Source organism: Pristis pectinata, chromosome 22 (assembly GCF_009764475.1).
Source record: "Pristis pectinata isolate sPriPec2 chromosome 22, sPriPec2.1.pri, whole genome shotgun sequence".
Lineage (NCBI taxonomy): Eukaryota > Metazoa > Chordata > Chondrichthyes > Rhinopristiformes > Pristidae > Pristis > Pristis pectinata.
The window spans coordinates 2,046,658-2,072,811 of NC_067426.1; the positions used below are offsets into that span (position 1 = coordinate 2,046,658).

Sequence of the window (26,154 nt, forward strand, 5' to 3'; positions counted from 1 at the left end):
CTGAGAATGAGATGATACTAACACAATTATGAGGACATCACTGTTCTTCACAATTTACAGACTTAAGCACATTTTCGGGGTCCTGGTCATCACTGGAGAGGCCAGCATGTATTGCCCCTCCTTAATTGCCCTTAAATTTTTGGTGGGTGACCGGTTGCCTTCCTGAACCATTGCAGCTGAGTCATGTAGGTGACTGAGAACAGGTCAGACCAGCATCACACCAGTGTCGGCAATATGTTGAACTGTAACATTCAGCTGTGGCTCTCCCTTGTTATATATAATTGTGGGAAGTGTTTCTGTCAGGTTTTACTGCAATTATTTGCTTTGATCTAAATTTTTAAAAAGTTCCCGCTGAGGTTCCACCGAGATTTGAACTCGGATCGCTGGATTCAGAGTCCAGAGTGCTAACCATTACACCATGGAACCACGGAGAGAGCGGCCGCGGCTGCTGCTACTGACTCCGAGGCCGCGCAGCCCAGTGGCGAGGGCTCGAACCCCGAGCGGACCGAGAGCGTCCGACCCCCGTCCTGCCGTGAGCGTGATTTATGGAAAGTACAAAGTTCGTTACTTCAACAGCCCCTCCACGAGAGTCATGAAAATGAACTATCCGTTCTCCTTCCCGGTTGCAGCTTCTGCTGAGGTTTCAAGATGACGAACTTACCAGAAGCTGCAGATGGGCTCACGGACCCCACCCCCAGCTGGTGCGGATCGCTGTGAACCAGGTCCACGAGTCACTGAAATTCACCCCACTTCCACCGCTCAGATGGGAACATTACCATCTTACTCCATGGGAAAGAAAGTCTTGATGCCGGTATTCCTTGCTGAAATCCATATACACTACCTCTACTGCTTCTACCCAGAACATCCGGGAATGAAAATATATTTCATACAAATTAAGTGTTCATAACATTTCCCCTTCTCAAAAACTCATGCTAAAAGTTTTGTGTGTCCAACATATGACACAGAGCGGATGCAAATACAAGTCACAAGTACGGTTGGTCATAGCACAGAAACCAACACAGTAGAAAACAAAGTATTATGTTATTCTGTGTTTTTGGAACTTAATACTAACTGACAATGTTAACTAGCTTATCAAAATGAAATAAAAATAAAAAGCGCTGGAAACAGTGCATTCATTTCATCGTCATCAACTTTCCATCATAGAAATAAATAGTTTGCTTCCCGTAGCAATTTCCGAACGAAGGCAACCTAGTTCAAAAACACAACATTCTGGAAACACTCCGCAGGTCAGGCGGCGGCAGTGGAGAGAAACAATGGATCATCATAGGTCATAGAACAGTACAGCACAATACAGGCCCTTCGGCCCACAATGTTGTGCCGACCTTTAAACTTCGCCTAAGACATCTAACCCCTTCCTCCCACATATCCCTCTATTTTAAATTCCTCCATATGCCTATCTAGTAATCTCTTGAATTTGACCAAAGTACCTGCCTCCACCACTACCCCAGGCAGCGCATTCCATGCCCCAACCACTCTCTGGGTAAAATACCTCCCTCTGATATCTCCCTTGAACTTCCCACCCATTACTTTAAAGCCATGCCCTCTTGTATTGAGCATTGATGCCCTGGGAAAGAGGTGCTGGCTGTCTACTCTATCTATTCCTCTTAATATTTTGTACACCTCTAACTGTTGGACAGATACCATCAGGAAACAAAAAACACACAAAAGAGCAACAGAAAATGGGATATTTTCTAAAACTGAGTGCTGTTTATGTTGGAGTGCATCTTGTGAAAGGACAATGCAAACATAGTCAATCATAATGTTCAAAGAAGAACTGGATAAATACTTGAAGGCTAAACATTTGCAGGGGCTGTGGGGGAAGAGAGCACAGGATGGGATTAATTCAACAGCACTCACTAAGAACAGACAAGACACGATGGACTGGAAAATCTCTCTCCATGCTGCAAGATTCCATGATATACCGAGTGATGCACTGCCCACTTCTAACACAATATGAATGTCTCAGGTCTCTGGCAGGAGAAGCCAGAGAGTGGTAGTAGATGGCTGTCTCTCTGACTGGAGGCCTGTGACTAGTGGTGTGCCCCAGGGATCAGTGCTGGGTCAGTCGTTTTATGATTATAAATTAATGATTTAGATGATAACGTGGTATCACTACAATTGTAACGTTTAAGAGAAGTTTGGATAGGTACATGGATGGGAGGGGTTTGGAGGGATATGGTCCGGGTGCAGGTAGATGGGACTAGGCAGAAGATCAGGTTGGCATGGACTAGATGGGCCAAAGGGCCTGTTTCTGTGCTGTAGTGCTCTGTGATTCCACATTCCTCATCAGAACTGGACAACTCCTCCCCACACCTGAAACATGGCTCTGATGAATGATCCTGAAATGCTAACTGATTCTCCTTCCACAGATGCTCCCTGACCTGTTGAGTGTTTCCAGCATTTTCTGTTTTTATTTCAGATTTCCAGCATCTGCAGTTTTTGGGTTTTCGGGTGATGTCCTGATATTCAGCAGTTTGAACAAAGAAGGCTGCAAAAAGCAAGATCTCTCTTGTCTCATTGATTTCAGTGTTCCTGGAGAAGTCCTTGTACAATTACAGCCCCTGAAGAGTCCTGGTGTGTACCATGCTCAGTCAAACGAACAACGAGCAGTCACAACTCTAGCTCCTGTTGTGAAACTTCTTTCCTCCACAAAGCTTTGGCCAGAATTAAAATGATTCCAAATTCAGTGGTGAGAAGAGAGAGTGCCAGCATCCACTTATTTCTTTTTGAAATGTCATCAGCTTTTGTTTCTGTGGGAGAGAGGGAAACAGTTAGACTTTGCGGCAGGGAGTTCTGAGTTTGTCTGATTTTCTGTTTGATGTACAATCATCATCAAAGTCTAATGATATTTCATAATGTAATCTATTGATCTTTGTTTTCAATGAATTCATTGACTGAGCCTCAAGGTAGCCTCTATGGTAACCGAAATACACGCAGATCCAAGAGTCTTCCTAGACAGAAGCATTATCCCAGTCACAAGCCTCAAGCCTTAGACCATTAAATTGCCACAAGCACTAGTTTTGTGTAATCTTAGAAGTGAGCAAAAGGATGTTCACGTGTCAGTGAAAAAAGTGCAGCTAATTATATGGTTTCTTAGGGACTCAAGTAGGTTATTTTTTGCTTCATCGGTCAGCATGAAATCAAGATACAGAACTAAAATCAAAACAGCGAGACATCTGGAGGGTTAGAGAGTCAGAACGGAACAGCACAGAAACAGGCCCTTCGGCCCAGCAGTCCATGCCGACCTTATCTTCCCATCTACACTAGCCCACATAATCCTGTGAGGTATCTGCAATGTTTCAATCCTGACATTTTCATCATTCCCAGGATTAATCACTCCACCGTGTCAAGAGTTCCTTCAACTGCCAAGGACTCGGTATCTGGAATTTAGCACCCAAACTTCTCCACCACTCTTTTCTCAAAATTTTGTTCACCTGTCCTAATTTCCATTCGTTTGATAACTCTCTTGTTAATTGCCTTGGAGCGTTGCTATGCAGTGTTACTAGGCAGGCATGGTAGTGTAGCAGTTAGTGTGACACTATTACAGCGCCAGCGACCCACGTTCAATTCCAGCCACTGTCTGTAAGGAGTTTGTACGTTTTCCCCGTGTCTGTGTGGGTTTCCTCCGGGTGCTCCGGTTTCCTCCCACATTCCAAAGACATATGGGATAGGAAGCTGTGGGCACGTTATGTTGGCGCCAGAAGCGTGGTGACACTTGCGGGCTGCCCCCAGAACACTCTACGCAAAAGATGCACTTCACTGTGTGTTTCGATGTACATGTGACTAATAAAGATATCTTACCTTACCTTACTATCTGTCCACACTGCGTCCATAGCCTTCTGTGCCTTGCCTATTTAAGTGTCTGTCTAAATGTCTCTTAAACATAGTGACTGTATCCAATTCCAGCACCTCCTCTGGCAGTGATATCACCCCCTCTCTGTGTAAATAACTTTCCCCTCAGGTCCCCTTTAAAACTCCTCCCTCCCACCTTAAACCTATGCCCTCTCGTTTTGATACCCCTCTCATGGGAAAAGAGATTCTGACCATCTAACCTATCAGTGCCTCTTTTAATTTTATATACTCTGATCAGGTCACCCCTCAGCCTCCTTCGCTCCAGGAAAAACAAGCCCAGCCTGTCCAATCTCTTCTCATCACTAAAGCCCTCCAATCCAGGCAGCATCCTGGTGAATCTCCTCTGCACTCTCTCCAGTACAACCGTATCCTTTCCATAGTGTGGCGCCCAGACCTGCACACAGTGCTCCAAGTGCGTCCTAACCAGTGTTTTGTAAAGTTTCAAAATTACATCCCAACTTTTCTATTCTATGCCCTGACCTGTGAAGACAAGCATGCCATGTGCTTTCTCCACAACCCTGTCTGCCTGCTTTGCCACTTTCAGGGAACTATGTACTTGTACCCTAGGTCAATCCGTTCATCAACATTCCGTAGTGCCCCACCACTTACTGCAAGTGTCCAGTCCTTACCTGACTTCCTCAATGCATTGGCTCACACTTGTCAGGAGTAAGTTCCATCTGTCACTGCTCTGCCTGACCTTCCATCTAATTATATGGCCTTTGATAACTTTCTTTGCTACACATAATACTGCCAATTTTTGTGTCATCTACAAACCCCCTATATTCCCATTCAAGTTGTTCATATATATCACAAAATCAAAGCTTCTAGCATCGACCACTGGTCACAATCAGACAACACCCCTCCACGCTACCTTCTGCCTCCTATCACTGAGCCAATTTTGGATCCAATTAGTCAGTTTGTCTTGGATCCCATGTGACTTAACCCTCTGGACCAGCCTACCATGCAGGACCTTGTCAAAAGCCTTACAAAAGTCCATGTAGGCAGCATCTACTGCCCTGCCCTCATCAATCTCTTTAGTTACCTCGTCAAAAAACTCATCAATTTAGTGAGGCAGGACTTCCTCCACACAATGACATGCTGACCATCCCTGACTTCCCAAATGTACATAAATCCAATCCCTTAGGATTTTCCTCAATAATTTCCCTACCACTTATGTAAGGCCTGTAGGTAAAAGACAAAGAAAGTCAACATACCTATGGAAAGATCAAAAGTTCTGGAAATTGATTGATGTAAAACATCATTTCTTAACAGGAAAGTGTAGCTGGAACTCTTGTTGGCACCACTGACTTTCAGAATACTCTGCAACAAGTATAGACCATCTCCATCTTGTTGGTACAAGGTCTCAGACAGTGAGGAAATGTTCTCTCTTTCTTTATTGTACCAAGAAACAGTGGCTGCAGGATAACCTCGAGACTCAAATGTGAACATCATCCCAGATGGTATTAACTTGATTAAAAGGTTTGGTTCCTTATAGTATGCTGCAGAATTTAAAAAAAACATTCATTAGAAACAAAGTAGAAACCAGTCATAAAATAATTCTAGCCATAAATGTTGTACTAAACAACTGTGGATGAGTGTTGCTATGGAAGGTTGCAAACATCCAAGATAATAACCACAAGAACCAACTGAGCAGTGGCAGATGAAGCTGTTTGTTGAGACAGCTGAACCATTTGATCTGAAATTATCACCCACAACATCGTGCTGGCAGCTGCTAAAGCAAAGTGGAATTGAATGTGCCAAGTTTAAGGGTTGTCAGTGAGGCCACCATGGAAACAAGAAAGTGGGTCCCTGAACTTTTGGGTAAAAGCAGGAGCCAGTGGTACAGGATTTCCACTCTGCACACCAACTCTGGAACAAAATAGGTGCTGAAATACTCAGGTCAGGTAGCAATTTATAGAGAGGGTCAATGTTTCAGGTTGATGACCCTCCACCAGAACTGAGACAAGTTAGAAATCAAAGACACTTTAAGGTGTAGAGAAGGTGAAGCAAACTTAGGGGGTATCTGTGATAGGGTAGAGACCAAGAGAGGGTGTGATCTAAATTTTGGGAGTGCTAGCTGATGGAGGGTGGCGAAGGCTTGTTAACTTCAAATGATCTGCATGGGAGATGTGAAAAGGTGGAGGTGAATGAGGAGGAGCGAGAAAGGAAAGGGCAAGGGAGTGGCACTGATCTTCACCGATGACCTTGTTGCATGGAACCTGAGGGGCTGAATGGACTCCTGTCTTATGTAAAACATGTTAACCCTCATCCTTTGTTCATGAGCCCTTGGTTTCAAAGTACGGCAAATGTTGAAGTTCTCATCCTTGTTTTGTTGGAACTGTGAGGTACAGAACACGGCAGTTATTGGAAATCTGAAATAAAAGGGAATGTTGGATCTATCCAGCAGCCCATGCGATGCTTGTGGATAGGGAAAAAACCTAAGTAATCATTACAGACTGATAACTTTTCATCGAACTAGCCACAATGCACTGGAAAGGTTGGATATCTGAAACTGTTGAATTCAGTGTTGAGTTCTGAGGGCTGTACTTTTCTCATCAGAAGGTGAGGCGCTTTTCTTTGACCTTACATTGGGTTTTGTTGGAACAATACAAGAGGCCAAATATGGAGAAGCCAACAATGGGCAGAGAATTAAAGTGATAGGTAATTGGAAGCTTAGGGTCTAGCTGGGTGGACAATGTGGTTGGTATGGACTCGTTAGGCCAAAGGGCCAGTATCTGTGTTGTATTGTTCTATGACTCTAGGGTCACCTTTATGGAGATGTTCTGCAGAATGGTCACCCAATCTGTGTTCAGTTTCTTTGGCTGTATTCCATCCTTGTTCCCAATCCCTGCTTCCTGCTGTGCACCTGTCCCACACTCCTTACCCCCGGCTCCAGCCCCGTTCCAAATTCACCGGAAGAATAACCAAGCAAATGTCCTTGTCCTCTCACAGGCCAATGTCCCCGACACTAAGGCCCAAGTTACACTCCATTGACTCCGTTGGGCGGGCTATGTTGTCCACATGACTGACAACAGACCCCGGAAGCAGAGGCTCTGTTCCAAGCTCGACCACAGGACAGACTGGCAGGTGAACAGAAGAGAAGGTTCAAGCCTCCTTCAAAGAGGCAACATGCCTGCTGACTCCTGGCAATTCCCTGGCCCATGGCTGCTCAAAGTGGAGAAGGAGCATTCAGGATGATATTGAGAACCTCGATGTATTGGCAGCTCACACAAGCCCAGAATAAACAGCAGGAGGAGTGGACCGCCTCACAAAATGCCCACTCACCTGCCCTGTCAGGCACCTCCTGCCCCATCCATGGAAGAGTCTGCAGTTCCCACATTGGCCTCATTAGTCAGCTCAGAACCCACCAAACTGGAGGGGAAGCAAGTCATCCTCGATCCTGAGGGACTGTCTACAGAGAAGATGATTTGTTTTCTCCAGGGTGGAGCACATTAAAATGGTAATAGAATGAATTGCTGCTTCACCCAGAAGGATTGTTTACCTCCCTGGATGTCGGCAGGGGTAGAGGTGAAAGGGCAGGTGTTGCATCTCCTGTAGTTGCTGGGGGACCTCCGATTTCCGGCAGCTGCAGCTTTTTTTTTGCCTTCGTACTTGGAACCATCGCTACTCCTGGGTACTAGATTCGGATGCAACCCCTAGACGGTAATCATCTACCCCTCAGGCTGAGCCTCACACCATCCACAGAGATACATTTCCAGTAGGGGTTTCTGAGCAGCGGGCAGGAGTGGGGAGATCTGTCACGGCAACACCAGGCCTGTCCCAGCAGTGCAGAGCTACATCAGGCCAAGCATCAAACTGGTGTCCAGAGTCACAGAGTCACACAGCACAGAAACAGGCCCTTCGGCCCAACTGGTCCATGCTGACCAAGATGCCCCATCCAAGCTAGTCCCATTCACTGAGCCTTACCAATCCATGTACTTGTCCAAATGTATTTTAAATGTTTTTATTGTACATGCCTTAACCACTTCCTCTGGCAGCTCACAAACAGGTACTGCCCTTGGTGAAAAACATTGCCTCTCAAGTTCCTGTTAACTCTCCCCTCTCACCTTAAACCTGTGCCCTCTGGTTCTTCATTCCCCAGCACTGGGAAGAAGACTGAGTCCATTCACCCTGTCTGTGCCCCTCATGATTTTATACACCGCTATAAGATCACCTCTCAGTCTCTTATGCTCTAAGGAATAAAGTCCTAGTCTGCCCAACCCCTCAAGTCCTGGCAACATTCTTGTAACTCCTTTCTGCACTCTTTCCAGTTTAATAACATTTTTCCTATAGCAGGGCAATCAAAACCGAACACAGTATTCCAAGTGCGGCCTCACCAGCATCCTGTACAACCGCACCGTGACCTTCCAATTTTTATACCCAATGCCCTGAGTGATGAAGGCCAGTGTGCCAAAAGCCTTCTTCACCAGCCTGTCTACCTGTGACTCCACTTTCTGCGAACCATGTACTTGTACTCCAAGGTCCCTCTGTTCTCAGGCACTCAGTAGTTGGACAAACTGGGCTTGCTGAGGAGCCAAGTAGTCTGGGTGTTTAATCTGAAGCACCGATAAGAGAAAAGCCAAAGAAAGCTTGTCTGTACAGTACCTGCAAAAGTGAGCGAGACAATCCCTTGGCCACTTCCTTTTAAACCACCGACAAAGCACAGGTACTGTCCAACATCCTCTGCTCTCACCCAGTCCAGCTTCAATGAAGCGTTCCCATTTTTAAAGTCTTCAGGGAATAAGCTTGTCCTCCCTGAATACCGAGGGCTTTGGTGACTTGGTTGCTCTTTCCCATAATAATAACTGTAAACAACCTCCTCCTTCTCGACACGTTGCCAGTTGATGACCAGTTTCTCCAGTGGTATCTCAACCTGAACCGGGAAGCTACACGTCAGTACTGTGTACTGGCCATAGACAGCAGTCACTGGTGCTTCTGGTGTACAAACTTTAAACTCAACTGAAAATAAGAAAAAGCATCAGGTTACCAACAACATTGACCAAAAAGCCATTTACCTCGCGGCTCATTATACCTGAAAGGGTATTAATTCAAGCAGATTTAATACAGCACTCATCCCAAACACAAAAGTGCAGTGGAGATTTGCAAGGATATTGCCGGGACTCGAGGGACTGAGTTATAGAGAGACGTTGAGCAGGTTAGGACTTTTTTCAATGGAGCATAGGAGACTGAGGGGTGATATTATAGAGGTGTGTAAAATTATGAGGGGCATAGACAGGGTGAATGCACACAGTCTTTTTCCAGGGTTGGGGAATCAAGAACTAGAGGACACAGGTTTAAGGTGAGAGGGGAGGGATTTAATAGGAACCTGAGGGGCAACTTTTTCACCCAGAGGGTGGTCAGTATATGGAATGAGCTGCCAGAGAAGTGGTTGAAGCAGGTACATTAACAACATTTAAAAGGTATTTGAACAGGTACAGGGATGGGAAAGGTCTAGAGGGATATGGGCCAAATGTGGGCAAATGGGACTAGCTTAGTTGGGAATCTTGGTTGGCATGGACCAGTTGGGCCGAAGGGCCTGTCTCTGTGCTGTGTGACTCTGTGACTCTATGACAAAATTAGAAATACAAAAGTGAAACGTTATTATCGTTTCCCTGCAGTTTCTCCCTGCTTCCCCTAAGGGGTAACATTTCCTGCCATTGGCACGCAACTGAAACCAGTTCACTGGGACTTTGCCCATGTAACTGTGACTCGGGGCATGAGTTTGATAACACCACCCTCCTGCTGTTCAACAGACTCAGATTAACTTTGCTTCTAATTTCAGTTAAAAAGCCACAAAGGTCCAGAAAGTAATTGGTAAAGATGATAAAATGTTATTACTGTGAGAGGAATTGAAGATAAAAGTAGGAGAGGTACGCTTCTGTTACACAGGATAATGGTGAGACCACACCTTCAGTACCGTACATAGTGTGGGTCTCCTTATCTTAGGAAAGAAGTTAATGTGTTGGAAGCAGTTCAGAGAAGGTTCACTAGGCCAATACCTAGAATGGGTAGGTCTCACGAGGAAGGGTTGGACAACTAGTCTTGAACCTGCTGAAGTTTAGAAGAGTGAAGGGGTTGATTGAAACCTTTAAGATCCTGAGGGGTCTTGCCAGGATGGATGTGGAGAGGATGTTGTTTCTCTCAAAGGGTTGAGAGTCTTTGGAACTCTCTCCCTCAAAGAGCGGTGGAAGCAGAGTGATTGATATTTTTAAGGCAAGTGGACACATTCTGCTCCTAATTTTCATGTATTTATAATATACGTATGTGAATGCTACCCTTATAACTCAGCCGTAGAGTCAATTGTTTTTTCACGTCTTTAGACTAAAGATCACCCCTGGGCATCGTCTGAGATTTCCAGGAATAATAACATATATGTAAATTTAAGAGCAGGAAAACAACAGGCAGATAAGATAAACCAAATCACCCTTCACATGAACTCACCTATCAACTGCCTGCGTGTGCTCTTCCCCTTCCCCCCACTTCTTATTCCGGCTTCTGCCCTCTTCCTTTCCAGTCCTGGTGAAGGGTCTCAGCCCAACACGTCGACTGTTTATTCTCCTCCATAGATGCTGCCTGACCCGCTGAGTTCCTCCAGCAATTTTCGTTTATTGCTCCAGATTGCAGAATCTGCAGAATTTCTTGTTGTCTCACATGGGAAATCCCAGAGTTACTGAGAGATAGCCCAAATAAATTTCACCTCAAGAAATGTTACTGCAGCCGAGGTGTCAGGCACTGTCTCATTTCCAGTCAGAAGATTGTGAATTCAAGTCCACGCAGAGATTTGAGTATAGAAATTCTTGGTGGACGATGCAGTGCAGTACTGCACTATAGCATTCTCACTATCATGCCCAATGCATGCTGCCCTTGGGAAGGCTGCAGGTGGAGGAAACGGTCACCCACATCTATGCAGACTGTGGATTTGCTCAGAGGGTGTGGAGACAGATGCGAGGGTCCGTGTCCCAGTTCACCCCCAGCAGCTGCGTGACAGAGGACTCTCTGATCTCCGGCCTGTTCCTGGGGACACACACCGAGACAGACATCAAGTGCTGCTGGAGGGTCATCAACTCGGTGAAGGACACCCTTTGGTCTGCCCGAAACTTGTTGGTCTCCCAGCACAGCGAGATGTCCGTCAGGGAACACTACCGACTGGCACCGTCCCGGCTGCAGGAGTCCGTGCTGAGGGATGCACTGAAGCTCGGTGCAGCCAATGCTGAGGCTCTGCGGGGAAGGCCCACAGTCTGGGCTCCTCCTGCTACCACACACAGAAGGGCAGAGGTGGGTGGGGAAACCCCTCAAACGATAAAGTGGGATCACCCGAGGGGGCCACATGAGCGGCAACAGTGCTGTGTTTGTGTTTTCCTTCTCTATAAAAGTTTACACTACCGAATGTAACGACCATGAATGCAGAAGTTTTTTGCAGTTTCTTCCTTATTAAAGAATAAAGTCTATTTTTGAAATTTGTTTATCAGGAAAACATCTGCTCTGCCAGGTGGATGCAAATGATGCTTAAGCTCTACTAGGAAGTGCATTGGCCAATATTTATTCTTCAGGTATCATTGCCAATACAGGTTATGCAGGCATTATCACACTGAGGTTGTGGGAGTTTGCTGTATACACATTGACTGCCACATGCCTACATTGCAGGATAACAGTGACAACAATTCACAAATACTTAATTGGTTACGCTGTACTTCGCAACACCCTGTGGGTACGTAAAATACAAGCCTTTTCTATATCGCAAGATATTCATTAAACAAAAATTGGTAACATTATTTCTCTGAAATATTTTGGTACTTTTCAGTACCATAAACAAAAACTGTTTATATGGGAAATACCCGTCTATAAAATAACCCAATTTTACAAGGTACTGTTATTGCTCTGGGCATGTCATCTGCCCCAACTTTCTGTTGCTTAAACCTCATCTAGACTTTTGTTATCTCTAATCATGACCATCCCTAATCCACTCCTGCCTGGTCTCCAATGTTCAACCATCTATAAACAAAGATATCCAAAACTCGCTGCCCATGACCCATGGAGGAGGCCACAGTGAGAGCACCAGATGGAACAGACCAGGTTGGAGGAGGTGCATGTGATCCTCTGCCTCTCCTGCAAGGGCTGTTTAAGTCCCTGAATGTTGGCGACAGAGAAGGTAAAGGAACATCCCCTGTGGCTTCAGGGAAAGTGCCAGGGGATTGGGAGGGACGGGTGGAAGGGATGAACAGACTAGGGAGCCATGGAGGCAGTGGTCTCTATGGAAAGTAGATAGGAGGGAGAGGGGAAGATGTGTCTGGTGGTGGGAGCTGGCGAAAATGGCGGAGGATGATATGCTGAATGGGGAGGCTGGTGGGTGAAAGGTGAGGATCAAGGGAACTCTCTCTCTGGGGAGATGGGTGAAGACAGAAGTGTAGGAGTTGGAGGACATGCATGAGACGGCTCCACCAACCACAGCAAAGGGGAAGCCATGGCTCTGGAAGAAGGAGGAGATTTCAGAAACCCTAGAGCAGATTGAGAACAAATTTGGCAGAGGGACAGCTGAGTGCATTGGATAAAGCAGGCAACAGGACCAGACAGGACCAGACAACATCCTGGCTGTAGTTCTGAAGATCACCACATCAAGTCAAGTCGAGTTTATTGTCAGATGCACAAGTCAATGTGTGCACAGATGCAATGAAAAACTTACTTGCAGCAGCATCACAGGCACATAGAACTAGAGACACAACATTCTGAAGAAAAACATAAATTAAACGTAAATTATACAAGAAAGAACACAATTAGAACAAAAAGAAAGCAAAGTCCATTGTAGTGCAAAAAGGTTGGATTTGAACCAATTCAAAACTGCCTGTAGCAACCAGCCATAACAAGGCATGCTTCTAGCCAAGCTGTTTGAGTACAATTACAGCACTGACATATATCCATTAGTGTGACAAATTGCTCAGGTATGTCCTGTCCACAAAAAGGAAAACAATTCCTATCCTGCTCAGTACAATACACACGGTGCTCCCTCAATAATTCACAGTCCTGACACGTGTCCCTGCTCATCAAGGCACAGATTGGTTTCAGCTGGACCACTCAGTTCCAGACCATAGCCTGGGTCCCACCACATGCAGGCGGGTGGGATTAGTTCAAATCGGCATCATGATGGGCCGAAGGGCCCGGTCCTGTGCTGTACTGTTCTATGTTCTAATTCTGGAGGTAAGAGGAGGGTGGCCACAGGGCACCATTCAATCAGGTATGACATCGAGGGAAAACACTCCAGTGCTTGGAGCCACGTCTTGCACTAAGGAAGATGGTTGTGGTTGTTGGAGGCCAATCCTCCCAGTCCCAGGACATCACTGCAGGAGCTCCTCAGGGCGGTATCCTGGTCCCAACCATCTTCAGCTGCTTCATCAGTGACTCTTCCATCACAGGATCAGAAGTGGAGGAGTTTGCCAATATTGAATTCCATTATGAAGCAATCCTTCTGGCATGCAGCATGATGAGACAACATTTGGACATGTGCTGTGACTTGGCAATTTACATTCAGGTCACCTGATTACAAGGCAACTTCCACCTCCAACAGGAGAGAGTCTTGACACTTATTCTTGACATTGGAGGGCAGTGCCTTTGCCACATGCCCCGCCATCGACATCCTGGGAGTCACCAATCACCAGAAACACAACCCACAAAATCCCCATGGCTAAAAGAACAGGTCAGAGGCTGGGTGGGACTCAGAGCACTGGGTTGTTTCCTCCTTGTCAGCCGGTCAAATGTGCGTTGTTGCTCTTTCTTCTGAGGGTGGGTGACTCACCCCTGGCAGCCCAGGGTTTTCCTGCCATCCACCCCGAAGGTACAAGTCAGCAGTTTGGTGAAACATCCATCGCTTGCTTGATATAATCAGCACCAACAACTGTCAAGAAACACCATTCAGGATCCAATCCCACGCGCCGCTGTAGAATCCATCCCCTGATCAGTGGCTCACAGTGGCTGCAGTCTGTACCATCGACCTGGGCAATTCTGACACCAGAGAGGACACAGCCAGCAGGTGATTGGGGGTCGCCGACACCAACCACGTCCTCTCCAACACAAACCTTTACTAGTTTGAAATTTATCACCGGCCTTTGGTCATTGCTGGGTCCGTCCTGGAACTCACTGCCCTCCAGCACTGTGGGAGCACCTTCCACCAGGACAGCAGGGCAGTGAATGCTGTTCCTCCCAGCGACGGCCAGGTCCCATACAACAAACAAACAAAGATAGCATCTCAACACCATCGTCAGTGATGCTGCTTCACAGTGAAAAACGAGGTCTTCGTTATTTATTTGTTAGAAACATAACAAAGTCTCACCTGAAGCCAAACTGAATCCAATTCCCACCAAGAAACCGAGGAAATATTTCATAATTTTCAAAGTGCTGACCTATCACCTCTGCACAGCTGTCGGTGACAGAACAACAGGTGAGACCCGGGAGAGCGCAGAGACCTAATGTCCCTCAAACAGCCAGATCCGCTGACCGGACCCCCTCCCGCCCCACCCCATCCGCTGACCGGACCCCCTCCCGCCCCACCCCATCCGCTGACCGGACCCTCCGCCCTCCCCACCCCATCCGCTGACCGGACCCTCCGCCCTCCCACCCCATCCGCTGACCGGACCCCCTCCCGCCCCACCCCATCCGCTGACCGGACCCTCCGCCCTCCCCACCCCATCCGCTGACCGGACCCTCCGCCCTCCCCACCCTCGCTCCCTGTCGCCCCGACTCACCCCGCTCCCCGCCGCTCGGTCTCCCCGACTGTCTGTCTCAGCTGACGTGGTTTCACTGAGAGGGTACTGAACAGCGGGGGAGGGGGGCAGTGTCGGTGGCCGCTGAGTAATGCTGTGGGTTGGGCCCGAACCGGTCTCCCGGGGAACGCCCCCGTCTATGTGGCAAAACACAATCCGCCGGAGGAACTCAACAGGTCGAGCAGCGTCTGTGGAGGCAGCGGGATGAGACCGATCCAGTTTGTGTGTTCTGGTCACCCAGGGCCCGCGGGTCCAGGGTTTCAGCTGACGACCACACCCGGAGATGTGGCTCACTTCCATGGGAGGAGAGCGATCACCCAACCACCGGCGGCGGAGAACCGGTTCGGTGCCTCCGTGGATTTGTTGAGAAGGCGGCAGCAGTCGGGGGTTTGGTCTGATGGAGTCCCACTGGGAGGTCCGGGCCAGACCTGGGGAGGGGGCAGAGAGAGGTCAGTCCGGGTGTGAGTGGGGAGGCCAGCATCTGTGTTGGGAAGTGGGGGTGGGGGTCAGTTGATGGCTCGGTGCATTGGGCTGATGTCCGGAGACACGAGAGACCTGCAGTCACCGGGATCCGGAGCAAAAGTAAACCATCGGAGGAACTCAGTGGTCAGGCAGCATCCGTGGAGGGAGAGCGATGGTCGGCGGGTGGAGACCCTGTATCGAGGCATGGGTTGAGGCTTGCTGGGGTCGTGGGGTAAGCTTTGTAGTTGGGGGGAGGTGAGTGGTGGGTGATCAGGCACGGGTCAGTGGTTAGACTGGAGTGTTGAGATGAGGCAGTAAATCAGTGGGTGGAGCACAGGACGTGAGCTGCAGCTGTGGGATAGTGGGGTTGTACCTAACGGGGACCTGGTTGGGTCAGTCTCCCTGTGCTGGAATCACCAAGCAATGGCAGAGCATCGAACCTCCTCGACCCCAACAGTAACATCAGGACCGGACTAGATTACTATTGGTGAATGTCCCTTTAAGATAGAGCATGGTGGGGTGTGTGTGTGTGTGGGGCGTGCTTATGGAATGACGTTGTTGAAGCAGTCAGTCAGAGAGAGAAGAGAGCGAGAAACACCAGCCTGCTAGTTTCTCTATCGATGGATGAGAAACAATAACTGTGTCTGTCACCGCAACCCACCTATGGAAATGTGAAGGTGATCTGGTGGAGTTCACTTTGTCGTTAACCTGTAGAAGGAAACAGATATTTGTGTGGATGGCCACAATACGGATGCTTTTCGGGGTGAGGAAGTCACTACCCAGTAAACGCTGAGGTGTCGTTTGGGTTCTATAGTGGAACATTTGGTTTTCGTCATTACTCTCTATGTTCTCTCGACATCTACCTTTTATCTTCAGACAACGGTGGTTGTTGAAGAAGCCTTTGCTCATGTTTCACCTTATGACTTGCTGAAAGGAACTTTAAGAACCATTCCCGGACTCTTAGGGTTTGGGAATTTGCCACACACACACACACACACACACACACACACACACGAGTTTGGTTTCAGGGTTAATGTTTAAGGTTTAATATTTTTACTTCTAACATTTTTACTTTTATTTTTCTTATTATCATAAGTAGTGATTAATAAAGTAGTTTTTAACACTGAATCATGACTCTGTGTGTTTCTTTTATTGCTGGTTCGTAACAGCCGGTACATTGGCATCATGTCACTCACATTCCTCTACCAGTAATTAACTTCAGACATTAATTATTTTATCTCCTTTGGTACATAGTAATCCACTGAATTTCAAAAACTCATTTAAAAACATCATCTTTAGTTCAGCTCAGACAAATGCACACACAAAGCTTTATTCAATTGACAGGCAATTATCCAGCAAGTACCTTTGTGGGCAATGCAAGAACACCAATACAGCAAACACATTACAAAGGTTTCTTGGGTTTTACACACCACTTCTGGTTTACTGAAATACTCAGTCATGTTTTTGTTTGGGAGTTAGGTGGCCCCTTTCCCAAATTTTTTTCAATGCCTAAAACCACGTTTCCAATTACAGGAGTAATTTACTCTAGTTAGTGTATTCCTACTATGTTTCTTTCCTTGAGCATTCCATTAGGATCAAGGAAATCACACTTCTGCTGGTTTTGTGGGTTCTGAGGTGACTGATGAGGTCAGTGTGGGGCCCACAGATTTTTCTCCAGATGGGGCAGCAGGTGTTTGACAGGACCAGTAGTTTGAGGTGTTGCCATCCTTCCGCTGCTCTGTATTGTGCTGCCGACACATGGATTTGAGGTCTTCAGTGCCATCCTGAATGCTTCTCCATTTTGAGTGGTCGTGGAGATATACAGCATGGGAACAGGCCATTTGGCCCATTCCATCCACACTGACCGATGGGCACCCATCTGTATTCATCCCATCTCCCAGCCCTTGGCCTATAGTCCTCTATACCCGGTGCTTGTCTAAGATTTCTTAAATACTGTCAGTGACTCTGCTTCCTTCCCTCTCTCTGGCAGTGCATTTCCAGGTACTCACTACCCTCTGAGTGAGAGAGGCCCCCTCAGATCCCACTGAATCTCTCATCCCTTATCCTAAATTGATGTTCTCAATGTCATGAGCCGGAGATTCTCAACACTCAGCAGGAATGTTGCATTTTTTTGACAATATCCTCTGTCTTCCTCTGCCCTCTTGGCATTCTCTTCGCACTACGGAGCTCAGAATAGAGTGTCTGTTCCCGGAGCCTGGTTTGGGTTTGTGAATGATATGCCCTGCCTGGCATAGCTGACTCAACACTGGCATGTTGGCCGGGGGGATGATGCTGATGTTGGTTTATCTATCCAGTGGATTTTGTGAGAAAATATTCATGGATCTTACCTGTGCTTTGAGATGCCTGCTGTAAGTATGGAGGAAGGCAGGGGCCAGACCACAATTTTTGTGAAAGATTTGAGGTCTTGATCTTCAAATACCATTTCCTAGTTGTCCAAAGCTGTGCTGGTGGTGAATTTTATTGCTGATGTCCACCTTTGCAAACAAGTGGCTCCCAAGATAATGGGAAGTGGTCCACATTCTTCAGATCTGTGTGTTACAGATACAGAAAGAGCGCAGTACACATAAAGTGAAAGGGCCAAGATCAGGTTGATTGGGAGACCGAGGATTCATCTTTATGGTACAAGAGGTCCGTTCAAAAGTCTGATAACAGCAGGATAGAAACTGTCCTTGAGTTTGACGTCAAAGTCGAGTTTATCGCCATTTGCTCAAGTACATGTATGCAATGAACAACTGGCAGCAGGATCACAGGCACAGAGCATCAGACACACAGCACTCACAAGAACGTCGGTGGGAGGTGTTCTTAAGCTTTTGTATCTTCGAAACAAAGTCGGAGCGAGGTTTGGGTACAGGGTCTGGCGGCGTGTGTGCAGATGGGGCAGGACACCGCTGCTGAGACGGTGACCAGCAGTGACCGGACCAGCCCCACACCGGCCTCCTGCATTGTTTTCTTTGGAATGTTACACTGGGTGTGACGTCACAGATCCCGCGGAAGCTGATTGGCCGACGGTAATGTATCGGTTCGTCGGCCGGTTTGATTGGCTGACCGCCTGTCTCCGGGTTCCACAGCGGCAGGAGCGGGGCCTGGGCCGTTCGGTCGGCGGAGCGCAGCCGAGCCCGGGGCGGTGCGGGCACCGAGGCGGTGAGCGGGGAACGGGCTCGTCTGTCCCGGCGGGTGGGCAAAGGCCAAGCCCGGGCCGCCCACGTCCACGTTCGCCTTTTGTTCCTCGGTGCCGACGGTTTTACCGCGGGAGGCGGGAGGGGGGGAGGGGGGGGAGGGGGGGAGGGGGGGAGGGGGGGAGAGGGGGGGAGGGGGGGAGAGGGGGGGGAGAGGGGGGGGGAGGGGAGGAGAGGGGGAGGGGGGGGAGGGGGGGAGGGGAGGGGAGGGGGGAGGGAGGGAGGGGGGGAGGGGAGGAGAGGGGGAGGGGGGGAGGGGAGGAGAGGGGGGAGGGGGGGAGGGAGAGAGGGGGGGAGGGGGGGGGAGGGGAGGAGAGGGGGGAGGGTGGGAGGAAGGGGGAGGGGGGGAGGAGAGGGGGGGAGGGGGGAGGGGGAGGGGAGGAGAGGGGAAGGGGGAGGGGAGGAGAGGGGAAGGGGGAGGGGGAAGAGGGGGGAAGGGGGGAGGGGGGGGAAGGGGGGAAGGGGGGGAAGGGAAGGGGGGAGGGGGGGAAGGGGGGAGGGGGGGGAGGGGGGAGGGGGAGGAAGGGGGGAGGGGGAGGAAGGGGGGAGGGGAAGGGGGAGGAAGGGGGAGGGGGAGGAAGGGGGGAGGGGAAGGGGGAGGAAGGGGGGAGGGGGAGGAAGGGGGGAGGGAGGGGGAGGAAGGGGGGAGGGGAGGGGGAGGAAGGGGGAGGGGGAAGGGGGGAGGGGAAGGGGGGAGGGGGGCAGGGGAAGGGGGGCAGGGGAAGGGGGAAGGGGGGCAGGGGGGAGGGGGGAGGGGAAGGGGAGGGGAGGGGGGAGGGGGGCAGGGGAAGGGGGGGGGAGGGGGGAAGGGGAGGGGGGAGGGGAAGGGGGAAGGGGAGGGGGGGAGGGGGGAGGGGGGGAAGGGGAGGGGGGAGGGGGGGGAAGGGGAGGGGGGAGGGGGGGAAGGGGAGGGGGGAGGGGGGGAAGGGGGGGAAGGGGAGGGGGGGAGGGGGAAGGGGGGAGGGGGAAGGGGAAGGGGGGGAGGGGGGAAGGGGAAGGGGGGAGGGGAAGGGGGGAAGGGGAGAGGGGGGGGAGGGGGAAAGGGGGGGGAGGGGGGAAGGGGAGAGGGGGGGGGAGGGGGAAAGGGGGGGAGGGGGAAGGGAGGGAGAGGGGGGGGGGGAAGGGAGGGAGAGGGGGGAGGGGGGGAGGGAGAGGGGGAGGGGGGAAGGGAGGGGGAGGGGGAGGGGAGGGGGGAGGGGAGGGGGAGGGGAGGGGGGAGGGGAGGGGGGAGGGGGTTGGGGGTGGGGGAGGTGAGGGGAGGACGGGGGTTGGGGTGGGGGAGGACGGGGGTTGGGGGAGGGGGTGAGGTGGGAGAGGGGAGGAATGTTGGGGAGGGGGGATGGGAGGGGGAGGGGAAGAGTGTTGGGGGAGGGGGAGGGGAGGTTCGGGGGTTGTGGGGGAGGAGAGGACGGGGGTTGTGGGGGGATGGGAGGGGGAGGGGAGGTTCGGGGGTTGTGGGGGAGGAGAGGACGGGGGTTGTGGGGAGGTGGGGGGAGGGGAGGACGGAGGTTGGGGAGGGTGTTGGGGGAGGGGAGGGAGGGGAGGAGGTGGGAGAGGGAGGAGTGGGGTGGGGGAAGGGAGGGGGAGGTAGAGGGGAGGATGGTGTTGGGGGGATGGGAGGGGGTGAAGGGGAGGGGGAGGAATTTGGGTGGAGGAGGGAGGACAGGCCAGGGGGAAGGTCGCCAGTGCGGAGGGAGGGTCAGGGGTTGATGGGGGTCCTGGAAGGGGGCCGGGAGGTCCGGAGGGGGCGGGGGGGGGGTAGGCGAGCGCTTCTCCCGGGATTGGTGCCTCCCACGGGTGGGGTGGAATTTAATTTGAAAATTGTGTCCGACTGTTTGCCGGCACTCGGGCAGCTCAGCGCCTCCTTGTCCTGTCTCCCCGGCAGGCAGCGAGCCCATGCCGGCCTCACCCTCCGACCGAGTCCGCTGCACGTTCCGCGGAGAGTTTCCGCAGAGCTCCGGGCGCCGTTGCTGCCAGGTAAGGGGGGTGTCGTTGTGGTGGGGGGGAGGGGGTTGGGGGTTTGGGGTTGGTTGAGGGGATGGTGGGGTGTGGACAGAAAGACTTCAGCTGTCACTACTGAACGGCACTGGTCACTACACGTTAGTTCACACTGATGTCCCCTCTGGCTGCCACCCACCAGGGTCCCAGTCAGCCCTGCCCACCGAACACCAGGGAGCACTGAAGAGGTGCTCTCCCCTCCACACTGGAAGAGGTCTCTTCACGTCCCCAGCGAGGGTTCCAGGGTCGGGGAGAGCTGCAGGGACAATGGGCAGCAGCTGACGGCCTGAATTCCACACTTTGGTACTTGTGGTTGTCAAAAATATTCATACGAAACATGTTTTTCATTAGATGCGTGTGGGTGTCTGACAATATTCCTTGGTGTCCTTGAATCTTCATGGCTTGTGCATGGACTATACACTGACGTCATTTCTATTTCCATTTAGTACACACTGCTCCACCTTTCAATAAGATCCAGAAGATACCCAGTTTTGAACAGGAACAGAATTAGGCCATTCAGCCCATCGAGTCTGCTCCGCCATTCAATCATGACTGATTTTTTTTTAACCCCATTCTCCTGCCAATAACCCTTAATCGCCTCACCAATCAAGAACCTATCAATCTCTGCCTTAAATACACCCACTGACTTGGCCTCCACAGCCCTCTGTGGCAATGAATTCCACAGATTCACTGCCTTCTGGCTGAAGAAATTCATCCTCATCTCAGTTCTAAAGGGATGTCCTTTTTTTCCTGAGGCCGTGCCCCCTGGTCCTGGACTCTCCTACTGATGGAAGCATCCTCTCCATGTCCACTCTATCTGGACCTTTCAGTATCCTGGTTCCCCCTCATTCTTCTGAACTCCATTGAATATGACCCCAGCGTCCCTGTACCCTTTTGACTCCCTTTTGGATCAATTATCTGTCAGTGTCTGCCTTGAGTACATTCAGTGGCTGTGTCTACAGCTGTCTGGGGTAGAGTGTGGCCTTTGAGAGAAGAAATTCCTCCTCATCTTTGCTTTGGCTCAGTGGCTGAGTAGGTTAAAGCGCCTGTCTAGTTTCACGGCCTGTGTCCTCGCAGTGCAGAGGTTTCATTCCCAGCAGAGCCTCAAATCAGGCAGCAATTTGTTTTTGTGATAGAGCTGCTGCTGTATGGCTCCAGAGACCCTGGTTCCATCCTGACCCCTGTCTGTGTGGAGTTTGCACACTGTCCCTGTGACTACCTGGGTTTTTGCTAGTGCTTTCTTTTCCTTGCACATCCCAAAGATGTGCAGGTCTGTGGGTTAATTGGCTGCTGTAAATTACCCCATGTGAGTCTGGCCGAATAGTCATACAGCATGGAAACAGGCCCTTCAGCTCAACCAGGCAATGCTGACCAAAATGCCCATCTAACCTAGTTCCATTTGGCCCATGTCCCTCTAAACCTTTCCTATCCATGTACCTGTCCGAGGACCTTTTAATGTACCTGCCTCAACCACTTCCTCTGGCAGCTCGTTCCATATATGGACCACCATCTGGGTGAAAAAGTTGCCCCTCAGGTTCCTATTAAATCTCCCCCTCTCACCTTAAGTCTGTTTTCTCTAGTTCTTGATTCCCCAACTCTAGGAAAAAGACTGCATTCACCCTCTCTATGCCCCTCATGATTTTGTACACCTCTATAAGATCACCTTTCAGTCTCCTACACTCCAGTGAATAAAGTCCTTGCCTGATGAACCTCTATAACATAGTCCCTCAAATCCTCTCAACATTCTCGTAAACCTTTTCATTTCCAGCTTAATGGCATCTTCCCCATAGGGTGACCAAAACTGAAGACAGTATTCTAAATGCAGCCTCACCACTGCAACATAACATCCCAACAATACCCTGACTGAAGGCCAGTGTGCCAAAAGCTGCCCTAATCACCCTGTCTACCATTGGTGCCACTTTTCAGGGAACCACACATTTGTACTCCTAGGTCCCACTGTTTTGCAACTCCCCAGGGCTCTACTGTTCATTGTGAAAGTCCTACCCTGACTTGTCTTCCCAAAAATGCAACTCCTCGTGTTTATCTGAATTAAACTCGATTTGCCATCCCTTGACCCACTTACCCAGCTGATCAAGATCCTGCTGTAATTCCTGAGAACCATCTTCACTGCCTATGATGCCACCTGTTTTAGTGTCATCTGCAAACTTACCAACCATGCCTTGTACATTCTCACCCAAATTGTTGATGTAGATGATAAATAGCAATGTACCCAGCACTGACCCCTGTGGGACACCGCTAGTCATGGCGTCCAGTCCAAAAAACAACTTCCACCATCACCCTACCATCAGGCCAACTGTGTATCCAATTAGCCTACCATGTGGAACGAAGTCCACGTAGACCATGTCTGCTGCCCTACCCTCATCAACCTTGTTTACTACTTCAAAAAGTCAAATTTGTGAGACATGATCACCCATGCACAAAGCTGTGGCTATCCCTAATCAACCCTGGTTTTTCCTTCCAAATCCCCTCCAGTAACTTGCCTATCACAAATGTTAGGCTTACTGGTCCATAGTTCCCAGGTGTGTCTTTGCAGCCCTTAAATAAAAGCACAACAGTACCATTCTCTGGTAACTCACCTGTGTCTGACGATGATGCAACTATCTCAGCCAGGGTTTCTAGCTTTCTCCAGTGTTCTTTGATGTACCCAATCAGGCCCTGGAGATTTATCTACTTTCATACATTTGAAGATGTCAGCACCTCCTCTACTGTAATGCGGACTATACCCAAGGCATCCTCATCAAATATCTCAAGTTCCGAAGTCTTCATATCTATCTTCATGGTAAAAACAGGAGAAATATTCATTGAGGATCTTGCCATCTCCTGTGGCCCCACACACACACACAGATGCCCACTTTGGTCTTTGAAGCACATTATTCTCCCCCCAGTTACTTTTTTTTCCCTTGGTACAAAATCTCTTTAGATTCTCAATCTGCTCTGCCAAAGCTATCTCAAGCCCCCTTTTTGCCCTTCTGATTTCCTGGAGTATAACCCTGCATCCTCTATACTCCAGGGATTTGCTTGATCCCAGCTGCCTGTACCTGACCCATGCCTCTTTTTTTTTTCCTGACCAGAACCTCAATATCCCTTGTCATCCAGGGTTCCTCACTCATTCCAGCCTTGCCCCGCACTCTAACCGGAACATGCAGAAACTCTTATTATCTTACTTTTAAAAGCCTCCCACAAACAATGTACTCCAGTCAATGTTTGCAAGTTCCTGTCTAATACTGTCAAAATTTACCTTGCCCCAATTAGAACTTTAACTTGTGGACCAGATCTGCCCCTTTCTGTAACTGATTTAAAACTAATAGAACTATGGTCACCGGTCCCAAAGTGCTCCCCCATTGAATCTGAAGGGAGTTGATGGGAACATGGAGGAAATAAAATAGGGTTAGTGCAAATGGGTGCTTGATGGTTGGTGTGGATTTGATGGGCCGAAGGGCCTGTTTTCCTGCTGTCTGACTCTTGACTTTGCCTTGGATGGTGACACATTATTTTGAAACTATGCCCCTACTTTTAGATGCCCCCATCAGGGGCAACATCCACCTTCAACCTGCCACACCCCCTGAGAATCTGATAATTCATAACTCCAGTGTGCATAGGCCCAGCCTATCCAACCTTTCTTCAAACATCATCCCCATTCTAAGAATGTACCTTGTGAACCTTTGCACTAGCTCGCTGCCTTCAGTGTGGGTATGTCATTCCTTTGACATGGATTTGACTGCTGTATTTCAGGTGTGCATCGTCAGTGCCTATTGATGTTGCATCAAAACTTCCCAACTTTAAAACTCTGTACCCTGTGCACTGCAGACCAACGTTCCATTACCTTTTCTAATCGCTGTGGCTGCATGCTAAGTTTTCATACTAGGACCTACAGATTCCTTTGTACTGTGTACCTATATCCATCCATCCCTCCGTATCCTTGTGCAACCTCTGTGCTCTTGCGGCTTGCTGACCTGCCTGTCAATGTGTCATCAGCAAGTGTGGCTACAGTGCACCAGGTCCCTGAACCCAGCACGGTAACCTGTGTCACACAGTTAGTTACTAATTACTGATCCACAATCTATCCCTAGTGTTAGCCAATCCCTCGTCCATGACGGTACATCCCTACCAGCTGCATGTCTTCCTATCTTGTGCACCAAACTTCCGTGTGGCACATTACCGAATACATTACATTTACTGGTTCCCCTTTGTCCACCCTGCTGGTTACATCTTATTTCTCAAACACCATTTCACTTCTGTAAAACTGTTAACTACTGACTGCTTTATTTTCTAAATGTCCTGCTGTTACCTCAATAATAGATACCAGCACTTTCCCAATGATGGATGTTAGGCTAATTGGCCTATAGTTTCTTGCTTTCTGCCTCTCCTTACATTCACTGCTTTCCAATAGTCTGGAAGCTTTCAACACATCCACATTTTCTGTAGCTACTCCCTTTAAGATTCAGTGAACTTGTTGGCTTTTTGCCCTCAGAATAGTAGGTTTCTGTTTGTCTGGTAGACGTGTGATTCACCATCGAATATGGAGAACAATTGCACACCACATTAGGTGTGGTCTCTCCAGATATGCTACAACATAGTATCATGCTGGTTAAATTATTGGATTACGATTCAGCTGTCTGGACTATTGAACTGGGGATACGACTTTGAATTCAGGTGATTAAACCCATTAAAAAACCAGTATTGATTATAGTGATAATGAAACTAAAACGCTCCTTGTTTACTCCAATCCTTGCCCTCTGGTCTATGTGTGGACCCACCGGTGTGGTTGAGTCTTAACAGCTTCCTCGAGGGTATTTGGGGATGAACAGTAAATTCTGAATGAGCTTTTCTTTTGTTCTTTTTTTAAAAAAAGGTTTCTGTAGTGTGGCTGGGGTTGTGGAGAGAATAACTGTATCAGAACATCAAAGCCTATACCTCCTTTGTTCATATGTCATTCTCTGCCTTGAACATATTCAACAGTTCTCTGTGGTGGGGAGTTCCAAAGTATCCTGACTGAGGAAATGCATTTAGTGGTCGCACATTGGTGTCTCCAGAGCCATCTGAGCACGGCAGAAGGCAACGTTCCTTCCCTTGGAAAAGGGAGGGAGGCAATAGTACTAATGACCACAAAACCCATCTGGTTCACCAATGATTAGTTATTTAATTTAATTCTGCACTTGTCAACTGAGATTTGAACTCAAGTCTCTGGATTATTAGTGCCTTAATTTGATTGCTGTGTCACCACTGATATTTGGGTGCAGTGAAATTTTAAAAGTTGCAAGGTTTAGTGAAGATGGGATTGTTGCTGTCTCACTGGTTAGTGTAGTGACAAAACTCCACTTCAGTTCTGATCAGGGACATTTTAATGTTTCTAGGCATAAAACATGCCAGTGTAAAAGTTTTACTTAAAGCCAGAGTTAAAATGTTGAAGCTTTTTAAGAAATGCATTCATTCAATATTAAATTCTGCTGTTAAGAAAGGTATTTGTCATGTAATAATTTATTCACTTGCTGCAGAAAGACTTGAGTTGGCTTTTTGTTTCAATCCATACAGGCGATCAGTTTCTTTAGGAAAAGAAAATGGGAGGGGTTGAAAGACTAAACATTCCAATATCTCAGCCAAGCTATGGCACTCCCAAGAGAAACCAGCACTTGAGCAATAACCGCCAGAAAGGCAAGGATGACAATCTCAACCACGTGAAGACAGCGTACAAGAAAGGCGAGAAGGGTCATGGACGATGTTCATTTACCTCCGAGACATGTCAGGTTGTGCAGAAGGATGCAAAAAATGTTATGCACTTTACTCCAAGTAATCAGAGCTGGGAGGCAGTTCTGAGCAGCTCGAGTACACTACTAAGGTCACAGTGTGACCAG

General features: G+C 49.0%; 1 protein-coding gene and 1 non-coding gene across 3 annotated transcripts; both read right to left on the minus strand.

The window, feature by feature from the left end:
• Window positions 1–354: 354 nt before the first annotated feature.
• Window positions 355–426, minus strand: trnaq-cug (transfer RNA glutamine (anticodon CUG)). Its single transcript has one exon. It is a non-coding gene; the product is annotated as a tRNA-Gln (tRNA).
• A 493-nt stretch (window positions 427–919) lies between these two features.
• Window positions 920–16,058, minus strand: LOC127581768 (CD276 antigen-like). 2 transcript variants are annotated; one of them, XM_052036459.1, is made up of 6 exons: window positions 15,460–16,058; window positions 14,607–15,052; window positions 14,195–14,281; window positions 8,479–8,832; window positions 5,088–5,372; window positions 920–2,771 (listed from the first exon to the last, which is right to left on the minus strand). In XM_052036459.1, exons 3-6 carry the CDS (start codon window positions 14,244–14,246, stop codon window positions 2,632–2,634), a joined length of 831 nt encoding a protein of 276 aa, XP_051892419.1. In that variant the 5' UTR covers window positions 14,247–14,281; window positions 14,607–15,052; window positions 15,460–16,058; the 3' UTR covers window positions 920–2,631. The 2 variants fall into 2 exon arrangements, with proteins under 2 accessions (XP_051892419.1, XP_051892421.1); XM_052036461.1 differs by lacking the exon at window positions 15,460–16,058 and having other exon boundaries at window positions 14,607–15,181.
• Window positions 16,059–26,154: the final 10,096 nt, after the last annotated feature.